This window comes from Haliotis rubra, unplaced genomic scaffold (genome assembly GCF_003918875.1).
Source record: "Haliotis rubra isolate DU_JTF1 unplaced genomic scaffold, ASM391887v1 Scf255, whole genome shotgun sequence".
Taxonomy (NCBI): domain Eukaryota; kingdom Metazoa; phylum Mollusca; class Gastropoda; order Lepetellida; family Haliotidae; genus Haliotis; species Haliotis rubra.
Genome location: NW_025766614.1, coordinates 536,540 through 559,138, shown reverse-complemented (window position 1 = coordinate 559,138; position 22,599 = coordinate 536,540). Strand labels below are relative to the sequence as shown.

Genomic DNA, 22,599 nt, shown 5'->3' with positions numbered 1-22,599 from the left:
ACGGCGGGGAACACCAGAAATGGGCTTCACACATTGTACCCATTGAGGAATTATGACTGACTGAGTTTGGTTTTACGCCGCTTTTAGCAATATTCTAGCAATATTCCAGCAACATGGGCTTCACACAATGTACCCATGTGGGGGGACACCAGAAATGGGCTTCACACAATGTACCCATGTGGGGATTCAGCAAATCCCAGAAATGGGTCTTACCCATGTGGGATTCGAGGAATTCGAGGAACCATGAAGTGTCACAAACTATTAATAATAATTAATAATAAACACATGACTATATTGCACAGACAACATGCTGCTCTTTGCTGTATGATATTTATTCAGCACCATAAATAATTAAGTCTACAGACTTGGTCTCAGCATTAACAAAGAAAATTGCAGAAAGCGTACAAAACACAACACAATCTGTTAAACACATGGTGTATCAAGGGTGCAAGGTTTTTCATGGCTTTTAGTAGTTTACCAATGTTAAGGGTGGCCCTCGGCCTCGACTTGCCACTGCCCCTCACTGTAGTGTACAGAGATGTTTTTAAGTTATTGTATGTACCAACAGGCTATAAGTATTTTCTTTCAGTTATTTTCTGGTACTCTACACCTTGCAACCAGAAACTTATGTCTTTACAAGTGAGTGTATGGAAGGACTTGAACAAGCCACACAATAAAACTGTACAGATACTTTAAAGAGAGGTCACAAGACACAATACTGATGACTACAGAAGTTTAACACAAGGAAACAATGATGAAATGGTACACCTGTTTTTTCATGACATGTTTATCAGAAGTTGGCATAACGTGTTGCATTACTCACTGAGATGATTCCCAAATCTATTTGATTTGATGTTACTACAAGCTTGGCAGTGAACGTGATCACAATCCTGCATGATCACAATCGTGGACAATCTGGTGGTGAACAAGATGACAATCTGGTGGTGAACATGATCACAATCTTTGACAATCTGGTGGTGAACAGGATCACAATCTTTGACAAACTGGCAGTGAACATGATCACAATCTTTGATGGTCTGATAGTGAACAGGATCACAATCTTTGATGGTCTGATAGTGAACAGGATCACAATCTTTGATGGTCTGATAGTGAACAGGATCACAATCTTTGATGGTCTGATAGTGAACAGGATCACAATCCTTGACAACCTGGTAGTGAACACGATCACATGCATTGACTGGTAGTGAACATCATCACATGCTCTGATGATCTGGCAGGCTAGGCTCAGTAGTATTTTTAGATTTTGAAAAATTAATCTGGAGGCTAACTGCTACCAATTCTGTGAAGTAGAAAATGACAATACTACAAATATTACAAAGAAGTATGTACAGATAAGGTAGGTTTCTGCTTATGTACACAATTCAACATTGGCAAGTAGTGAGATTTAAGCATGTTTGTCATGACCGAAAACAGTGATACTCTAATTTGGTCTGTCATTCCTGGATGAATATGGTCATTAAAATTATGCATAATAGATACACAGTTGGCATAACTGATGTAATATTGATTGCAGCATTAAAATGGACTGCACAACAAACACTACCATCATGGTACAGAATTTCAATTCCATTAAAAAATACGCAAAAGATCTTATTTTACTAAATATGATCTTTATGAAGTTGTATTTCTGTGTAAGGAACAAATCAGTTAAAAATGAAAAGCTGAATCTTGCCAAATCTTGTAACCAAACAAGTTTTCCACCTGTAATTAATATCACCCCACTGATGAAATAAACATTGAGCAACTCATGATATGAATTAATCATATTAAACAGACAAATAAGAATCCTTTGACTGGTACTCAACTGGTCTTGCAGTCATCAGGAATATGTTATACTGTTGGCTTAGTTTGTTTCTACTTCTAAAGTCTGAACTAATTCCTTTCATGTATGGAAATGAACATGGAGGTGGTTTGGTCCTGAATCCCTTGTGGATTTTCACGATTTGTATTAAAAGAAACACAATGCATGTACAATGATCAGTTGTACAATAAACAGAAAGGTCAGTGGTAGATGTCATCAGACTATATTTAATGAAAGACTGGAACCAAATCCATCCTACTATGAATGTGTTTACAACAAGGACGGCAATGAGAAAAGACACACCGCCGATGGAAAGCTCAACACACCCTTGGCATGTGGGCCAGATTTACTGTAAACATTTTGAATGTTTACAGCATTATGACCTATAGAACGAATATTGGTTCAGTCCATCACGATTGGAACACAGATTGAAAAACATCTGTGTCCCGTCTCCTTTACCATCAGTGGGCAGGCATTACACAAATGAACACATAGCCTTATTCAAGGGAGAGAACCCTGGCTAGGCTGGTTGGGAAGTGGAGGACTGATGCTTGGACTAATATAATGAATATGTGACTAAACAGGTACAGGATAATGTGTAGCTACATGGGGCTAATTACACTACTTATAAAGGATGGAACACATGAAGTATCATGACATACAACACTGAACTGGGGTGATGTTTTTCCAATGACTATTACTGTCATCTGCCACTGGATTGCTTACATGTGTATCTTTGGTACTGGGTTTGTTTCGTCAATGCCCATACTCTGAACTCTGACTGATACCCATCAGCCATGTGTGACCATCACATCTACATATGTTGACTTGAATAGGAGCAATGGCACTTATTTAGTAGAACTCATCTGGATGAAGATGACAGTGTCTGGACCTCTAACAACTAGCTGTGCTCTCAACACCAAAGCAATTTCCATGTGTGCAACAGGAGCTGGTTTAGTTAATAAAGGCTGGTGATGATGTATGAACCGTGAGGCTCAGCTTGAGATACAGGAGCTGCTGGATATGATGTGTTCCACTGATTTGATAGCTGCCTGTTCAAACCATGTCCAGTCATCACACAGGGGGCATCTGACACTGCCTACTGTATTCCAGTCTCTTCCAATCGTAAATGTTTTCCATCTCGGGAACGTTGCACAGCATAGTAGTACATGGTTTGCTTGTCTTTGAGCACAGCCTGGTGAAGGTTACACGCACTCATCCTTGAGGCTGGATATGCGAGCACAGATCTTGAGTGCGGGGCCAAGCTTGATGTTCATGGCTGTCATCAGATGGTCCTCCTTTAGCAGCAGTAGGGCTTGGCCGTCGATCTCCTGCGACAGGAACTCCTCCGCGTAGGTGGCGCAGCCCGGCAGCGACTTGATGAACTCGTACACCTCCATCACCTGCACACAACACATACCAGGATTTACACGGGGGTGGGGCATATACACATGCATTTTAGTTTCTAATTTTAAATTTCCAAAGAATTGCTGCATATATACTCAGAGGCCCAGATAAGCTGCGTATCCGGGTAAAATACGCATAGAAAATTTCCAATTATGCACTGAAAAATAATTGTTGCATACCAAATGTTAGACACGCAAAAAGTTTAAAACAAATGCGTACGGAATATATTTATAAAAATCGCTTGCATAATGAAAAAGACATCGATTGCTATCAAGTTGTACTGTTTTCATAGGACAAGTGTTGTACTGTCAGTATAGGATGAGTTATTTTTTATGAAATCATTTCCATTATATTTAACTTGGTTTTGATTAGGTATGACATAAGGCAGAACATACCTGCTTAGTAACCTTACTCAATGACATAATACTTAGGTGAGTAATATGACTGAAATACGCACATATTTGAAAGCAGTGGGTAACAGAAAATGAAATACCCACTCAACATTCATAATACCTACTCCAAATAAATACAGTGGGTACAGTACCCACATGAGCTAAATCTTATCTGGAGCTCTGTATACTTCATACGAACAGAAGAATTAGCAACAAGGAAGAGAAAGCGTGTGTGATGGCAACAGTGCAACCTACTGTCCATGTCGAGGGTTCTGAGGAAGGTGAGAGCGTGTGATGGCAACAGTGCAACCTACCGTCCATGTGGAGGGTTCTGAGTAAGGTGAGAGCGTGTGTGATGGCAACAGTGCAACCTACCGTCCACGTGGAGGGTTCTGAGGAAGGTGAGAGCGTGTGTGATGGCAACAGTGCAACCTACCGTCCACGTGGAGGGTTCTGAAGAAGGTGAGCGTGTGTGATGGCAAAGGTGGCGTGGAGGGTGTGTGATGGCAACAGTGCAACCTACCGTCCACGTGGAGGGTTCTGAGGAAGGTGAGAGCGTGTGTGATGGCAACAGTGCAACCTACCGTCCACGTGGAGGGTTCTGAAGAAGGTGAGCGCATGTGTGATGGCAACAGTGCAACCTACCGTCCACTTGGAGGGTTCTGAAGAAGGTGAGCGCATGTGTGATGGCAACAGTGCAACCTACCGTCCATGTGGAGGGTTCTGAAGAAGGTGAGCGCATGTGTGATGGCAACAGTGCAACCTACCGTCCACTTGGAAGGTTCCGAGGAAGGTGAGAGCATGTGTGATGGCAACAGTGCAACCTACCGTCCATGTGGAAGGTTCTGAGGAAGGTGAGAGCATGTGTGATGGCAACAGTGCAACCTACCGTCCATGTGGAGGGTTCTGAAGAAGGTGAGCGTGTGTGATGTGTGATGGCAACAGTGCAACCTACCGTCCATGTGGAGGGTTCTGAAGAAGGTGAGCGTGTGTGATGCGTGTGTGATGGCAACAGTGCAACCTACCGTCCACGTGGAGGGTTCTGAAGAAGGTGAGCGTGTGTGATGGCAACAGTGCAACCTACCGTCCATGTGGAGGGTTCTGAAGAAGGTGAGCGTGTGTGATGGCAACAGTGCAACCTACCGTCCATGTGGAGGGTTCTGAAGAAGGTGAGCGTGTGTGATGGCAACAGTGCAACCTACCGTCCACTTGGAAGGTTCCGAGGAAGGTGACAGTGTGTCCATCTCCATATCCGGCAGGGGCATGGGGGAGGTGGGGGAGGAACTAGTCTCCTCCTGACCGCTGTTAGAACTGCTGGCCTCCTCCGGCAGCTGCAACACAGGCACCAACTTACATGACAGGGAGCATTCACACAGCAACATCATCCAACACCAGTAACCTTACTACAAACATTGTCTGGACATAATGATAAACACAAACACTTCAACAGTTCACAGGTTACTTAAATCATAAATGGACAATAATGTCCTAAATAGCTGTTCATAACAAGAGGTGCTCACTCTCATATTGATGTTGTATGCGAGTCGGCCCCCTCTTCCCGGTCGCCAGCCTTTCCTCACCGCTAGGGGATGCTTCCTCTTCTTCACCAGCTTCACTGTACCTGCTGGTGACAAGAGGTCCACACATCATTACCATCTCAGGGGTTCAAAAATCCCATCACCCTACGCCCGGGACAAGTCAGTTTTCATTTCGGGCAATCAAATAATGGTATCTTACTTGTCCATGGGCTACTAGATAATATAATATCCACTTATGTATTCAAACTGCAAAAAAACTTGGATTTAATTTCATATCTGCTCAAAATGTAGCTATTAAATTTCGCAATGATTATATTAATAAAGTATCTGTACTTTGGGCGCTGATACAAAGGTTTTTCAGTTTGTTTGGTCCAGAATTTCAGTGTATTAGGAAACAGCCACACAGAACTTTCATCTGAGAACATCACATTGTCCCAGTTAAAATTTCTATGCTGTAAGCACCAGTTCAACCTTCGCTCCTTTTGTTAAGGTTACATGATCGGTGATGGAATTCCTCGACATTTCTACCAACCCATTGCATGCAGCTCAGTTCTGATTGTCTCCTTACAGACAGCCACAGTTCCTCTATCAATCATATCCAGCCTTAAGTTTTCTAAACTCCTTCGTTTGTTTTTAGAAACAAGAATACCTCCTGTCACCGACAGTCAATTTTCTGGGCCTACCTGCGCCTCCCTGGTGCTCAATGCCATATCCATTTGCAATATTTTTCAAAACACGATAAACAGTGGACAAAGGGATGCCTGTTCTACTCGAAATCACTTTAGCTGATCTGATGTCCTTGTTATAATACTCTAAAATCAACTTCCTCTTCTCTAAATCATCCATACTGAGGATCACTGAAAATGTCGTCTGCTAGCAAGTAAACAAAGGGGGATAACCCTTCACAAACTAATGAAAAAGGATTAACAGAGTTGTCTCTCTTGAATGAAACCAAGCACTTGATAGCTGGTCAAGGTTGTTTATACTAGAAATCCAATTAAACATATTCCTGAAATTCTCAATAATTTCTGGTGATATACATCATCATAATTATGTCATAAAATCAGAGCAAGTGGAAAATTAGTCAGGACAAGTTACTTTCTTGCCCTGTGGTAAGTGGCTTTTCAAAAATATTTTGAACCCCTGCATCTCAATAACTTGTAACACAATCTTCTTCATATGTATGGTCTTGTCAGAATCCACACCTGACAGATATCTGAGTGACCTTATCAACATGTCTTCATAGCAGTCATGCTTAGAATCATGCATGAATTCTGTAAGCAGCTGATAGTGATGGCATGTCTTCAGTTTTAGCTATATAAAAGGAACAATGGCTAAAGGAAAGTATCAACTGAAAATGTCAAAAGTCTTCCATATATACAAGGGAAAAAACTCATGTATGTCAAGTTCCTTATTATGAGGAAGAGCAAGTTTTGTAGTATCTGCTTACTCCTTCATCAGGTGAAGAGTGATTCTGCATCCCAACATTCATTCACCTGATGAAGGAGTGAACATATGCTCTCAAAAGGTGTGTGCTTCATAACACAACTGTTGACATGCAAACTTGTTTTAGAGTGCAGAAAATCTGCTTAATGGCAATGTGTAATATTATTGTTCTACAATCTGGAAAGGTTTTTTATAATTTGGTGATGTAACAATGAATGAAACAATGAATAATTATTCACACATGTTCTCCAACAAAGCCTACATTTACAAACTCCACCACTATTATTGATCCTTTTCCTCTTACCTTTGTTTTTGAACAAGCCAACACGTCTTGAGCAGGCGACGTTGTAACGCTTGGCACATGCCATGGAGCAGAACCTCTTGGAGCGGCGGAACTTGACCGCCGTGGCCATCTTGCCGCAGTACTCACACTTCAGCATATTGGGTTGCTGCTGGGTCTCAGTGCTCCGTGTCGGCAGCCCTGCCAGCATAAAACATCACATACAGCTCCTCGTCAATTAAACATATGTTTCAGTATTTATCATTATTTCATTTCTTGACATTAGCTATATGAACTGAATACATATCATGGGTGAGAAGCGTGGGTTTGTTATTGTGCTAATAGTTTCCATATCAAGCCAGACAACCAACAGTTTAAAAGTGATCTGATTATATCATAAAAAGACCGCTTCTTGATGAGTCAGTGTTATCAACAAACACTGCACATACATCAATAGAGAATGCATGACAAATTAAAGTTCATTTCAATCTCAGAAGCCTGCCAAGTGTTCATTTTACATGCATGTAAAGTGTCAGTTGATTCCCCAGCCTGCTGCAGCAGCAGGTATGACGTGACACTACAACCCACCTTCAGGCTCCAGCAGCGGAGGTGGAAGGTCCATCAGGGATTCACTCAGCTCCTCATCCGAGTCCTTGTCTGTGCGAGTAGGTTTGGGAGGGATGAACTCTGTCAGCAGGGACGACCGCTGCACCTGCAACCATCACCATATGAGCATCCAAGTAGCCCATGACAAACATGCCTAGTACCTTGAAATGAATGACCGACAACACTGACACTGCCCAGTTGTGTGAGCTGGGTTTCCTACCACACGGTTTAGTATTCCATTAATGAGGGAGAAAAGCCAACTGTGCTGACTAACCGAGAAACGTAACTGGAGCAAACCAGGATTTAAACCTACAATCAAACGTTTCTGGCATACCCAAGGGAAAGAACTCTGCCCTGCCAACTGTAGATCCTAAGAAGGGCCCCCTTATTCCCCAGCAAGTTTCCTCAAACCAACAATACACTGCTGTCTCCCCTCGAGGTTCTTGTGTAACTGAACACAGACTTACTGGGAAGGGTTCTGGTCCTTCCTGTATGATGAAGCCCTCAATGATGTGAGTCAGTATGTGCGGCTTCACAATAGCCTTCTGCTTCTCTACAACGGTGGCTGGCTCTAGGGGTGGAGGAGGCTTATCTGGCATCGATGTGTCCATCGGTGTCTCCACCTCCTTGGTGATAACTGGAGGCTTGTCATTGTCATCTATAACGTCTTTATCCTTCTCCTCCGGACTCCCTTCATCAACAGTCACACTCCCAGACTTCTCTTTGGTGGAAGTAATGTCAGGAGGGGGTGTGGACTTCTTCGCTCTTTCCACCTCAGAATCTGATTGGCTCTTTGCTGGGGGCACAACAATGGTTGGTTGGTTTGTGGGTGTGGCTGGTTTTGAGTGACTGACAGGTGGTGTTTTGGTACTGGTGGGGGTGGAGGGGACTGATGACGAGGACTTGGACTGGGATTTTGTCCGTCCTTTTGACTGCTTGGGGATGACAGTTGGTATGTTCAGTTTAGTGGCTTGGCCAGATATGTGAGTTGGTGGGATTTTGGCAGTGGTTGCCTTAGATGGCAGAAGAGTCTTTCCAGTTTGTGACGAGCTTTTTGAAGAACCTCCACTGGGTTTTGTGTTAACTTGCAGGTTTTGTGGCATCTCCATCTTGCCACCCTTCATACTGTTGGCCAAGGCTGCCTGGAACAGACCATCAACAGGATAATGAGACTCACACTTCAAAACACATGATATCTAGAAATAACTACTGCAGCCATGTAAACTATAATAAAGAGTGAGTGAATCTAGTTTTACGCCACTTTTAGCACTATTCCAGCAATATCACGGCAGGGGACACCAGAAGTGGGCTTCACACATTGTACCCATATGGGGAATCGAACCCGGGTCTTCGGGGTGTTGAGCGAATGCTATCACCACTAGACTACCCCACGGTCCCTATAATAAGGAACTCAAAGGGTCCACTAATTTTCATTTGTAATAAAAGTAGTTCATTATACACATTTGACCAAAATATTCAGAAATGGCCAAATCCCAAAACATCAAACGGTTACATCCATCAGCTGGCTATAAGAGTGTTAGTTACATACATGGTTTATTGTATCAAATGATTTGGTTGTTATATTGTTTAACGCCACGCTAAGCAATATTCCAGCTATATGGCAGCAGTCTGTCTGTAGTAATAGTCTGGACCAGACAATCAAGTGATCAATATCAAGAGAATCAATCTATGTAATTGGGATACGATGACATGTGTCAACCAGGCCAATAAGCCTGACCATCCAATTTCGTAAGTCATCTCTTACAAGCATGGGTTGCTCAAAACTAATTCTAACATGGACTGCATTAAATGAGCTTAAACAATACACAACAGCATCTTCACCATACTAGATGGTCAACCATATCCTTACCTGCATATTTGCTGCCATCATGCTCTGCTGTGTTTGAATGGGATTAGCTGTTCTGATGTACAGTGATTGGCCAGCCAGGATGGCTGGGGATTGTGCATGGTTCAAAAGAGGCTGGTGGGCAGCCAATGGGAAGCCTTGTTGCAAACTAGCCATGGCTTGAAGTACTGCCTGATTGGTGAGCATGGGTTGTGACGTGATGATCTGGCCAGTGTTTGTGACCAACTGTGGCTGACTGAGCCGTAATGGCGCCTGTGATGTGATGAGTTGCGGCTGTCCCTGGTGGGAGATGGAGACTGCCTGGCCTTTGGATGACTGCAAGGATGAAGGCAGAGTTGTTAAGACTAAAGTTATAGTGTACCCATAGGAAACAAAACTTACAGAATTCTTTCTGCTTGTTCAACACAATCCGATCAAACGTTTTCGGACACCATACTTTTTTGAATGGCAGTGCTTACTTGTGCTATGAGGAGGGATGTTTTGTCACACAGACAGTTTACATTCTTGAATTTTGATAAAGAAACTGTTCAGGGATTTTAGAGCAAGGTCACCCACATACCAGGCAGGAACACAGACTGAACAATGCTAACTCATTTATATGTCAAAACACTCATTGCGTACCCTTATTTTGATGGCATAATTAATCCCAGACATGTTATACATGTGAAATACAATTCATTCCTTGGATAAATGACATGCCTAAAACAGCTTATTTCAGTTGTAATTGTCAGCACAAATACTGCTATGTGTTTTGTTAGGCCACACAATATTCCACTGTATGACTATGAGCAGAACATGTTTGTACAAATATGTGACCAGCGCTCCATTGATCAACGTTTAGAGATTGGTCCTATGCTACATCAGGGGTAGGTGGGCCAGATTTAGTGGGCCAGAGTTAGTGGGTCAGAGTTAGTGGTCCAGAGTTAGTGGTCCAGAGTTAGTGGGTCAGAGTTAGTGGGTCAGAGATAGTGGTCCAGAGTTAGTGGTCCAGAGTTAGTGGGTCAGAGTTAGTGGGCCAGAGTTAGTGGGTCAGAGTTAGTGGGCCAGAGTTAGTGGGCCAGAGTAAGTGGGTCAGAGTTAGTGGTCCAGAGTGGTCCAGAGTTAGTGGGTCAGAGTTAGTGGTCCAGAGTTAGTGGTCCAGAGTTAGTGGGCCAGAGTTAGTGGTCCAGAGTTAGTGGGTCAAAGTTAGTGGTCCAGAGTTAGTGGGCCAGAGTTAGTGGGCCATGTTTGGGGTACTTACAATTTACATATGTGGTCAAAAGTTGAAAACATCAACACCATAAACAACAAGAGCAGAAGTTGTTGTCATTATTGATATTCAATTTTGTATGCATAAATATGAAAGACTAACACAAAAAGCAAAGAACTAACAAAACCTCATGTCAATAATGTTGCTTCATGTTCAAAAGTTTGTGACACCATAAACACTGATAAACACAAGATGAAAGTTCACTTATTCCATCTGAAAGCAAGGCACTCTAACAAAGAAATATTGACACTTTCCTTAGAAACCAGTTTTATCCATGTGCATACTTCTGTTTTCATTCGAACAGTTGTACACTTTGAATGTCAGTCACCATACATTACTAAGGAAAAACACAGTGTTCACCACAACATGCCTAACATACAACAGTCCAGTTCTTTGTCTACAAGTGCTCAGGAGACAAAGATAACTGTCAATATTTACTCATCAGATCAGTTACTTTGTCATCAGACTCCATCAAGTTAGTCCTTTCCACATAAATCGTGGTCAGGGGTAAAAATGAAAAATATTGTGTTCACCATCACATGATCAGAGCAAGACTTACCGCAACTTGGGCCACAAAGTTTGGGTTTGTAGTTCCTTGTCCAGAGAACACCGAGCCTGAAAGTGCAATACACAGTTGTAACACTGCACACACAAAGGGACAATTAGTGCTGCACATCCTGTTTCTGTGTAACAGCTGCAGCCGATAGCATCATGGCTCACAGATTAGCAAACACCACCATTCATGGATGCATAGATACATTCTGCTGCATTCTGCACAATGACAAAGGACATGCTTTAAAAACTGTATGTTGCCTATCACATGCTTGAAGCTAGAGTGTGAAAGTTGCCCCATGATTCTGAACTTTTGGACACTAGTAAGTAGGAGTGAAATTGTACCATATCAGCCATGAATCCAACAGATGTTGATGAGCTGGTTCTTGTGTGTTGTAACATCTTAAAGGGTATGCAAGGTATTATGTGTTGTATCATACAGTTTATAAGGGTATGTGAGATGTTTGGTAATGTATAATTTTATATGACTGTACATAAGTAGATCTCACACATGAGCCGAGGTCCTAACTTGACCCTTCAAATTAGTATCAGTGAGTGAGTTCAGTTTTAATCCGCACTCAGCATTATTCCAGCTATATGGCGGCGGTCTGTAAATAATCGAGTCTGGATCAGACAATCCAATGATCAACAGCATGAGCATGTGTCAACCCCGTCAGCGAGCCTGACCACCCATTCCCGTAAGTCGCCTCTTACGACAAGCATGGGTTACGGAAGATCAATATTCTAACCCAGACCTTCATGGGTCTAATTTTCTAAAAACAGTATCAAAATGGTATGTCCGGTAAATAAGCCGAACCACCAATCTTCGAATATCTTCTCGTGTTCAGTCTTCCAAAATAGAGTTATCAAAGTTGCCCCTTCAATATGTGTGTTTGTCATCAAACTAACTGAGATTTAATATATCTAGTTACATTTCCAGGACCATGGTGGGACCTGATTTTGTCTGGAACAAATCTGCTTTCATGTCAACATGCACCTGATACAAGTTGCACAACTCTAGCTGTGACTATCCAATTCCTGGTAGATCTGTGAGCTGCTGCAGCTGCTGCTTCACCTACCTATCTGTCCCAGCACCAGGGGCTGGGCTGCAGCCTGGGCCGACATCACGGCAGGCTTGCCCCCAACCAGGGCCGTTGCCTGGCCTTGAGTTGGGCCCTGCATGGACTGAGACTTGTTCCCATTGGTGGATGCCTTGATGCTGTTGACATTGCTTCCCGAGGTGGGTGTCACTGTAGTTGTTACAATCATCCCTGGCTGCAAACAAATATGAGTGAGTGAGTTTAGTTTTATGCTGCTTTTAGCAATATTCCAGCAATATCACCGTGGGGGGTGGGGTGGGGGTGGAAACACCAGAAATGGGCTTCACATATTGTACCCATGTGGGGAATCGAACCCGGGTCTTCAGCGTGATGAGCTAACGCTTTAAACACGAGGCTACCCCACCACCCCGAAACAGATGTGAAGACTGTATCTGCTTCTCAGTCCTCAGAGGGCTATAAGCACTTACACTACCACTAACCTATGCTGAAGTAAGCAAGTATTTCACTGACATTATGGCATGTCATATGCAGGAGAAATGCCCAAGCATAAAGATTATTCCAATAAACCAATGCTACAAGTCAGGGTGAATCTTGCAGGCCAAGGCATACAGATTTTACATCACCTTGTGGTGCCTTAGAGTTAGACAACTGGGACCCAAGAGCATGTACATGCAAGGTGACACAGATATGAATTATAATAGAGCTTTAACATGCATCATGTTATTCTTTGCACATGGTGAATGAGCATGTGTGACACCTTCTTAATTTCATAGAATATACAATTATCTATTAAGCCATGTACCCACTCCTTTCTAACACACTTACTTTGTATATAAATTTTAGGTCATTCACATTGTACATGCTTCTCTTTAAAAATCATCACCACCCCCTAGCCATAAATTATGAACAGTGCCTTGGACATCTATTGCAATATGATGTACAGAGTAACAGGGGATAGACCAGTTTCTAGTTTCCAGGGACACTTATTTGAATGTGTTTGTAAATATAACAAAACAATCGTCCTTCTATCAAGTTGAATGAAAATTGTTTTACTGTAAAACGTCTTTGTGATGACCGAGCTGGGACGCTGGCTCCCCAGTCTACCCCCAAGCCGACCTGCATCAAGACACAACAGTTGCTATCAACAACAATTACTGAATTAGCGTTGGACTAGTTACTTATACGTGGGACATCATTTACCTCAAGAATACAAGAAACATAACCAGACATTAGGTGTGGGAAGTAATACACAGTAAGAGTTGATACAAGTGTCCAGCACAAACACAAAGGTAAAGATCATGAGGCCCATCATCTGAAGTGTTTGTGCAACTCACATGGTGCCTAGCACCTATTGCCTATGGATGAAATGAGGGCTTGTTAATGTTTGAGGGGCAGGCAGCATGACAGGAAGTACCACCTTTTAACATCTTTCTGGTATGAAGCTGTATGGGATCAAACCCACAAACTTCCACGCCCCAAGAAAATACTTTATTCATTTGACCAGGGAATATCCAAAAAGGAACCTCTGCAAGTGTTGTGCAAAATCTGGCATTGTTATATTTACAGCAAGTTAAACTTTACCATTCAACATTGGAACAATGTGCTGCTGTCTGATTTCATCATAGGCTGACATATTTTCTTCACTAGGTTTTGTTCTACCAGTGTGGGCAATTTCCATCCACATCACTATGCTAACACTGCCCAATCTGGCTGCAAAAGATTTACTGTAGATCCCTTCTCTATCACCTTGATTTGACATTGATCTTGATAAATGATCACCGAAACAAAAAAGTATTCCAAAGCCTTTCGGGCCATTCTCCCACACATCAATCCCTTATTCACCTGTTGTGTGTCTATTTCATACTGCCAAGTCAGTTATATCAGGGATAATCTACAACAGGGATAGGTCACTCACTCGCTTGCTTTCTTTACCATTTGTACTAATTAGCGTGTGCCTCGTCATGCTCCAACGTACACAGTGACTTGGTTCGTTCCCAGCGCAACTTCGGCTGCGTTTAACAGCACTTCAACCAGTTTATTGTATCAGTCTGAATTTTACAATGGGTGAATGAATGAGGAGCAAAAATTATATGTGAACGAATAACAGAAATAAAGAAAAAGAACAAAAGAAAGAAATACATATGTGAATGATTGAAAGAATAAATGATACACATCCTTCTCCAAACATGTTAAAGAACGCAAAACTATCACTAGAACACATGTGTTAACATCAGCTGTCCTTTTTAAAAAGAATCTACTTTGAGACATTTTTTACATTAGTAATTAATTCAGATATCTTATTGCATGTGTGGAATGGCATGGACATTGACAGAATGTTAACTTACACTGTCACACACCCCTCAAGAACAGAAAGTTTAGAACTATCACAAAGCGTTGTAAACACCTTTCCAGTTTTGTCAAATACTAAGATCAACAAGAAAGAAAGAAGTTTTAGAACTATAACACTCAAGCATCACAAGCATCAATGGCGGATCAGAACAGATCGGCGATATGTCATATTTTTCACACACCTCAAATACACCCTAACAAAAAAATTTAAATTATAAAACTATCACTATTACTTGCAAACACCTATCACCTGATGGTATATTCCCCTCATAAAAATTAAAGGTGGATGTGAAAAAAGTTTTAGAACAATAACTAGAAACACTCAAACAACGCCCTGTAGTATTTCAATGGCAGATCAGCGATATGGCATATATTTCACACACCTCAAATACACCCTAACAAATTTTTTTAGTTATAAACCTATTACTATTACTTGCAAACACCTTTCAACCAAAGGTATAATTCCCTTCTAAAAATTAAACGAATATGTGAAAGAAGTTTTTAGCGATAGAATTTAGGCTTTCTTCACTGTGTACCGAGAACTGAAGCCAGTGAGCTACAACATGCCGACTTGAAACTTTACTACAAATCTACTGTACTAAAGTACTGTCGGAAATGCTAGAAAAATGCTTTTTGACTTATATTTCAAATTCAGAGGTATTACAGTTACTTAAATAACAAATATCACTTTAAGAAACATCTACCTAATGTAGACCGAGGGAATAAATTTTGAAACATGCCCTAAAATGCGTTTTTACTGATGAAAATGCCAAAAACTTAGAAAAATAAGCGGTAGTGGGACGTTATTTGATACAAACATTAATTGTCTGTGTTACGTCATCAGCATGCACGGTATCGACAAGTGAAATTGACACCTGAGCACAAGCTCGGGCGAGGGGTCATCTCAATAGATGTTTTCTTCAAAATGTTGAATATGTGTATGCATTATAGTATACATTATTGGTTATGTAAGGGATCATTTGTGTATGTGTGTTTGTTGTGAAAAAACATTGAATTACTGTACATTGGAAAGAATCCTATCACTTGTGTTATCTTATCGATTGATTGTAGAAATGTGCAACGTTTTAATAAATGTTTTGCATGTCAACAGTATATGTCATTGCAAAAATATGGATGTAATTCGGTCAGTTTAATCTAGTTGTGAACAGTGGCCAAAGATTTTACGAAGTCACTGGTGTAGCTTCTTTAGAATATATATATTCTTCTTCTCCTAAAGTTTGTAGACCGCCCGTCTAAGTACTCCCTTGTCAAAGTTGTCAAGGATGGTTTTACGTCCCGGTTTTACTTTTGAGACGGTCCCTGTCTTGTCTGATTTGTTTACAATATTGTAAACTTGTTGGTAAGACATACCAACAGCTCTACAAGTTCTGTAATAAACCATTTCTATACTAATGAAAGGTTTTCCTCTGTCTTTTTCAAGCACAAAAACTTATAAACCTTTGCAACAATCGTCTGCAAATAGTTGGCCATAGTGGACGCTGTGATAAAGATGTGCATGCATGACGGGAAACTTATTTATCAAGATTTAACATTTATATTAATATTTCTTTAATAAAGAAACGATAATTTAGTAAAGTAACACAAACATTCAACATTTATTTGTTTAAGAAAAACGTTAATTTATATTTTTACACCACCTGTATTATTAGCATAAATGTAAAGACTATTTCAGATTTCTGTTGTTGAACTCAGAAAAAATCTGAAGTTGTTGTCTTGGTACCAAATTCTCTCCTGTAAACTGCCCTTTAAATGCATGGGAATGTTAAATCAATTGAACTAAAAATTAGGCACACTATAGGTGAGTTGATATATTGACAACAGAGTACATTTATCACCTTTCTAAAGATATCAAGGCTAAAAAGCATTTTTCTAGCATTTCCGACAGTACTTTAATACTGACACTAATAACAATTATTTGACTTATAATGAAGTGACAGAATAGGTAACTTATCTTCTACATGTAGGTTTTCAGTTGTCACAACACTCAGCGAATGTAATCAGCTGATGAAAATAAACCGGGCTCAATCTTAAAACTACGCTGCCGCCATATTGGTTACACTGGTCACGTGACGAGCCAAGGCATACGCTAAGGGGCTTTTCGAGGAGTGACCACTCCCCGTTATATGGTCTCCCTGGTTATATATTCAGCTTTTGTTACATCCTGAGTATTCCTACAATGATATCCTACTCATTCTTCACATCTGTCTACTTTTCTAGGGTTAGTTGGGTTAAGTTATTCCCCCCATAATGCCAAAGTCCTGTGTCTGACTCCCCAATGTGTGAATCCTTGCTTCTGATGGCCAGAACATGCTACTGTATCATTGATTATATATCAAGAAAATCAGTAAGCGTTGGATATATCCACAGTTACACATTTACACACTTCAACACAACTGATGACTGACCTTGGATGAAACGTTACTGTTGCATCTGTTTGTTAATGTTCTTATTGAATACTCAAGGTACAGCAAACTATGTTTACAATATACTGACTAATGATCAACTGTCATTTTTTGTTCCAGTGACTTACTCTATATTGTTTATATAATGAGTTATAATGAAATAAACTTAGTGGTCCGGTCGAGTTCATAAACCCAATGTTTAGTGTAAACCAGTGAACAGTTTTAGAAGAATACTGTGAATATATGATCAGGATAATTCCTGTTTCAAAATGACTTGGTACCAGTGAGTGACTTCAGTTTAACCTTGCTTTGAACATTATTTTAGTGAGCCTGAAATATTATGAAGGCAAACTGTTAAATGAAACATGAATGTCTGGAAGGAGCATGTATATGGGTCTCCTTCATGAAATAAAGAAACAACGTACAACATTAATATGCCACACATGTTTCACTCAGCATCATCAATGACAAATTGACAATCCCTTAACCATTTATGGGTCATTTTCAAAATTGGTAGGATTTTCTGTCCGTTCCGAATAAAAAAAAATCTGTGAGTTTAAAACGATTTTTTTGTTCTAGAAAACATATTTAGATGTTAACTAGTCAGTAAATGTGGTATATCATTAGTCTTGTCATTTTGAAATATATAGTTAACCACATTTTGGGGTCAAAATTGGCAGATTTGCTCCGTCCGGAGGTGACGGTCCTAATATCAATGTTCACAAATAATGTAAATATAAATGCAAACAAACAAATTAATTCATATTATGCCAATTAGGATTGATCAAGCATACTCAGACTGCATTTAATTTTTTTTTAACTTAAAAAAGTATTTGTCTACAAATTGTAACATGCTTGTCCTGTGATTCTGTGTCCTGACTGTTACCAGTGTATGAAATTCCTGCAATAATATCTCCCTGGAGCTGGATTGTAATACTACTTCCTGTGTCTGTTTGAGCTAGCCCCTGTGGATGTGACAGCAGATGAAATAAAGAGATTCAATACATTTTGAAGAAAATTGACACCGTCAAATAAGTATAAATGTTATGTGTCAACCTTAATTGTCCAGACCGTTACCAATGTATTTTGTGTCAAATATGTATATCTTTTTTTTCAAACTTCAATGGATATGTTGCCCAGAAATGGAAGAAGTGGAAGGTATGTCCTTTGAAATCTTTTAGGGATCATTCATTTTTTTATTTAAGATTTACTTACAAATTGTCTTGATCATTACTGTCCAAACCGATACCATTCTGCAAAGTACCGGTTTGGACAGTCCTTGTTACGGTCAGGACAAAATTATTTGCATTTCAAAAAGTTATTCAGTAATATTTAAAGTATAACAAATGTATAATTTCTTTAAGAGTTAAGATAGTTTAAGCATGGACTTGTACTGTTCAAAGGCGTTTTGATGTAGTAGTATAAAAAACACAGTCTCTAGTAACGGTTTGGACAAATATCGGTCGGGACATTTCTTTAATAAATTTCAATTTTGAAGAATATGTTCTATGGTGTGATAATAAATTTCTATTTACTTATCTATCTGCTTTTAATAATAAAAACCAAAACGAATTTATCACGTTAAGTTTCTATTTTCTATAAGATGTATAGTCTTTATGAATTAAAGGTAACGGTTAGGACAAAATGTAGTAATGGTAATCAACTTAATTGTATTCCAACCTTTAAAGATTTTTTTGGTGTAGTCTGTTTTGACTTTGTGAGATATGTAAGACTACCATTTACTTAGAATATTGATAGGTGCTAATATGTTGGCCTTTGTATTTGATAAATATGTGTTACCATCTCACTATTAACAAAAGCTAAAGGGATCCAAGTGAATGAAAGAAGTATATTTCGTGGAGACTAATATTGCACCATACTATCAACAGCAACATGACATCTATGCAGTGGCCTGTGTAGCATGACCATGTGTACAGTATCATAGTTGTTGCAGTACCTTTCAGAATTTTATCTGTGGCAACTTTTTAGAGGGATAACATTTGTTTGTTACACTGATGTCCTGACCGTTACCAATAATGTCACAACCGTTACTATTCATTCAATTTTCGTTCCCTAATTGCACTCTTCTTTAGATTATAAGTGATTTTCAATCTGGGCCGGTATGTTTTTCTATTCTTTAGAAGCTACAGTTTGTTTTTACTCAAAAGCCTAAATTCATTCACAAGTTTTATATTTATATAACAAATGTCCAAACCGTTATCACAGCATGGAAGAAAAACATGTCATATTAGTTACGAGTTACAATTTCTATTACACATTTCACTGTCTGTCCAAAATAGGGTTAGCAGTTCAAACTTCAAGTAAATGATATCATTTTTTTCCTTTCATGTTACCTGTTTCTATGTTGAATTAAACTGTTTAAGGCTTATGTCAATCCCGTTACCATTCCTGTCCAAAACGTTACCACTATTGTCCTAACCGTAACTGGTGTTAATTGACTGCTCTAATTTATTCATGATAATACATGAAACACTCCTCTTTATGTTGGTGTCATCAAAAGATGTTCTGGGCTTGGTAGCAGATGTTTATTTTAGACAATTTCACCTGTTGAAAGCTATATACATAATAATGTTTTAGAAAAATGCTATCATTTTGTGGTAAATAAATGAAAGATACAAAATAACACTTTCAAGATTCATGATGATAGTTTTTACCTTCAAGTTTGATTAAGTCTGTGTAAAAGCTGTGTCTGCCATCTTTAAAAGATTTTTAAGAATTATATTTCAAAATCCTTATTCTGATTAAGAAGTGGTAATGGTCAGAACAGTCCCCCACCCTTGTAATTACTTATGTATCAATTAAAAGGTCAATTAGTACATTTCAGTCTGCATGTTTGTATTTTTGAATAATTAAGTGTTTGAGGTTTTATTTGAATAAAAATTAAATCAATTTTGAGGAGTTTGATTTTATTGTAATAAAGAATTGAAAATCCTACCAATTTTGAAAATGACCCTTATATTCCTTGGATGCAACCCCCTACAACAAAGGTGATGATTTGTGTTATCTCCCCTGGTTGAGAACTTGAAGCAGGACACAAGCAAATCCAAAATACCCCCAGGGAGCACCAAGAGTAAGAAGGATAAACAGTCCCAAACAGTTTTAAGAAGTTGCATACCTGCGAGGATGTGGGTGACATCAAGCCAGGGCTTGTAGGGCTGACTGAGGGAGGCCGTCCTTGCATGGCAGCTGCCATGTTCAGCTGTTGTTGGGCCATGGCTGCTGAAAGGACAAACAATAACAAGTGACTTGACGTTATCTGATGCTGTGAAGGGTAGCTCAGGTACTGAGGTAGCATCCTAATCTGGGATAACAGTCCATGGTGATGCAAGTCACAGGATCCTATCAAAAAGCACTGGAATGCTGCTGACAGATTCCAAACCTAGAACCACAATATTTCAAAGGCTGTAAAGGATACACAGAGATTCTACCAGAAAATGCTACCAGTATTTATGTATTACACAAAAATAATTTTTAAAGCACTACCTCATTTGGTGTTACTACATAGAGGGGCTGTGTAGACATAGGTGCAATACAATTTATATTCCCATACAGTTCTTTTTAGTAAGTTCACATTCTTTCTTCTTGCAAGTCTACCGCAACCCTGAATCACTGGTCTTTAAATTTCCGAGATTAAAGATGTTGTAGTGGAGAAACATACACACTAAATATCATTGTGAATGTTATTCTATAGACAGCCACCAGAGAAGTACTAGTGAATCTACATATGCAGGTTGTCGATCATCTGCTGTTATCATGGTTATTATTGACACGCTGTTTGTTAATCTAGCTTGGTATGTAATGTATCATATGTATTGCAGTACAGGGGTTGTAAAGTGACGTATTGTGGGTTCACACCTGGATAAAACACTGCATTACGGTACCATTAGAATATAAGTCCACTCTAATTCCAATCTGGAAGACAGAAGTATAATAATGGAGACAAATCAAAATTGTCACTCACCAACTGCAGCGTTCTGAAGCATGATCTGTGGGTTGTAGGGGAAGTTGGAGAGATAAGGTGGACTGTGCATTGGCTGGGGAATCACTTGCACCTGGGGGATCTGGGATAGAGTAGACGATGACCTAATGTTGGCCATCGTCACTATTGGGGGAGCTTGTGGGGGAGCGGTTGGCGTCCCTGGGGTGCTGGTGCTTGTTCGCTGCTCAGACATGGTTCCAGTTGGCCGTCCTCTCCTTAGTTTTCTGAAAACAAACGGATACAAGAGTGCAAGTCAAACTTAACAAAAACATGGTTGGATAAATCAAAGAACTTTGTTTGATAATAAATAAATGGTTCACTGTTAATGCCACACTCAGCAATGTTACTGCTTTTTAGCAACTGTCTGTAAATAATCTGGGCCAGACAATCTAGTGATCAACAGCATGAGCATCGATCAATGCAGTTGAAATACAATGAAGTGTCAACCAAGTCAGCGAGCCTGACCACCCATTCCTGTTACTCGCCTATCACAACAAACATTGGTTGCTGAAGGGAAACTGTAACTCGGGTCTTTACGGGTTGTTTAATTCACACTGACATTGCGGCTGTTATAGTTGAATAGATTGCATGACATTACTTCATTAACCATTCACTGCTAAATGCATGCTGTCATATTTAAACAATGCATTAAAAGCATCATGCTCAGCTATTCATCATGTTCATACTAACTTGTCCCGTGAGGTAAAACGTAAAGGTAAAACGTATTTAGCATAAAACCCTCACCAAAACATCAAAACTGCACGTTAACTACAGCAAGGACCCAGTCCACCAAGTAGAAAAAACAGTATACCCTTGTACGGATTTTCCTTGCTGAGAGTATTTCAATACTTCAAGAGACTTATCGTTTTTGAAGTCATGGTCTCCCCGAGTAGTTTACCCTTGGGCAGCAGGAAGAAAAGCCTAAAAACGGAGTAGATTCTCCACAGTTAAATGTTCAGTTAAAATATGATTAAAATGTTTCAGTAACGCAGTCTGTTCGTGATCACATAAATGGAGTCCCTATCTAGCTACAGACTCATGCGTTCAATGAAATTGTTAGGGGTACGCTTGTAGATGTTGATCTATTGGAGGATCCAGACATTCTTCCTTACTTATCTGCCCCTGTTATTCAGGGCCAATGACCCCCCCACGGGGAAGATTTGTCTACCGGCCCCGTCGTTCATTTTGGGGTAAATTTTAGGTGTTCCTTCAACAGCAATTAAATCAAAAGCAGGTGAAATAAATCAACATAATATTTGACTATCGATACATCAATATTGTCTTTACGAAAGCATTACTCAAGATAAATAAATCATCAATATACTCACAAAGAACTTGCATTCTGACTTTATTAACAGACGGCCATTTTGTTGACCTATTATCAGCCGTCTTCTATTATTATACGTCACGGGCACCTGCTCGTCGTTCATTGGTCGATGGATGTCAAGCATCGTTTTCATTGGACGAGACAAAGAGGGCGGTGCTCAGTAAATACCTATCCGGACAGAGAATTTCCAACGCGAATATTGATGATGTCTGTTGATTCTTACACATGTACAAAAACGAAATATACGAGAATATCAAGTATAATACATCATTAATACACC

General features: G+C 39.9%; 1 protein-coding gene across 5 annotated transcripts; it reads right to left on the bottom strand.

Moving 5' to 3' along the window:
• Nucleotides 1–316: 316 nt before the first annotated feature.
• On the bottom strand, nucleotides 317–22,379 carry LOC124279705 (polyhomeotic-like protein 1). Of its 5 annotated transcripts, none has more exons than XM_046715545.1 (14): nucleotides 22,321–22,377; nucleotides 21,737–21,913; nucleotides 20,975–21,216; nucleotides 20,129–20,232; nucleotides 13,274–13,336; nucleotides 12,239–12,434; nucleotides 11,167–11,222; nucleotides 9,362–9,673; nucleotides 7,959–8,633; nucleotides 7,474–7,597; nucleotides 6,910–7,086; nucleotides 5,142–5,245; nucleotides 4,824–4,952; nucleotides 317–3,225 (listed from the first exon to the last, which is right to left on the bottom strand). In XM_046715545.1, the coding sequence occupies exons 3-14, from the start codon at nucleotides 21,183–21,185 to the stop codon at nucleotides 3,028–3,030; spliced, it is 2,349 nt and encodes a 782-aa protein (XP_046571501.1). In that variant the 5' UTR covers nucleotides 21,186–21,216; nucleotides 21,737–21,913; nucleotides 22,321–22,377; the 3' UTR covers nucleotides 317–3,027. The 5 variants fall into 5 exon arrangements, with proteins under 5 accessions (XP_046571501.1, XP_046571503.1, XP_046571502.1 ...); XM_046715547.1 differs by having other exon boundaries at nucleotides 20,129–20,229; XM_046715546.1 differs by lacking the exon at nucleotides 21,737–21,913 and having other exon boundaries at nucleotides 22,321–22,379.
• Between the last annotated feature and the right edge of the window lie 220 nt (nucleotides 22,380–22,599).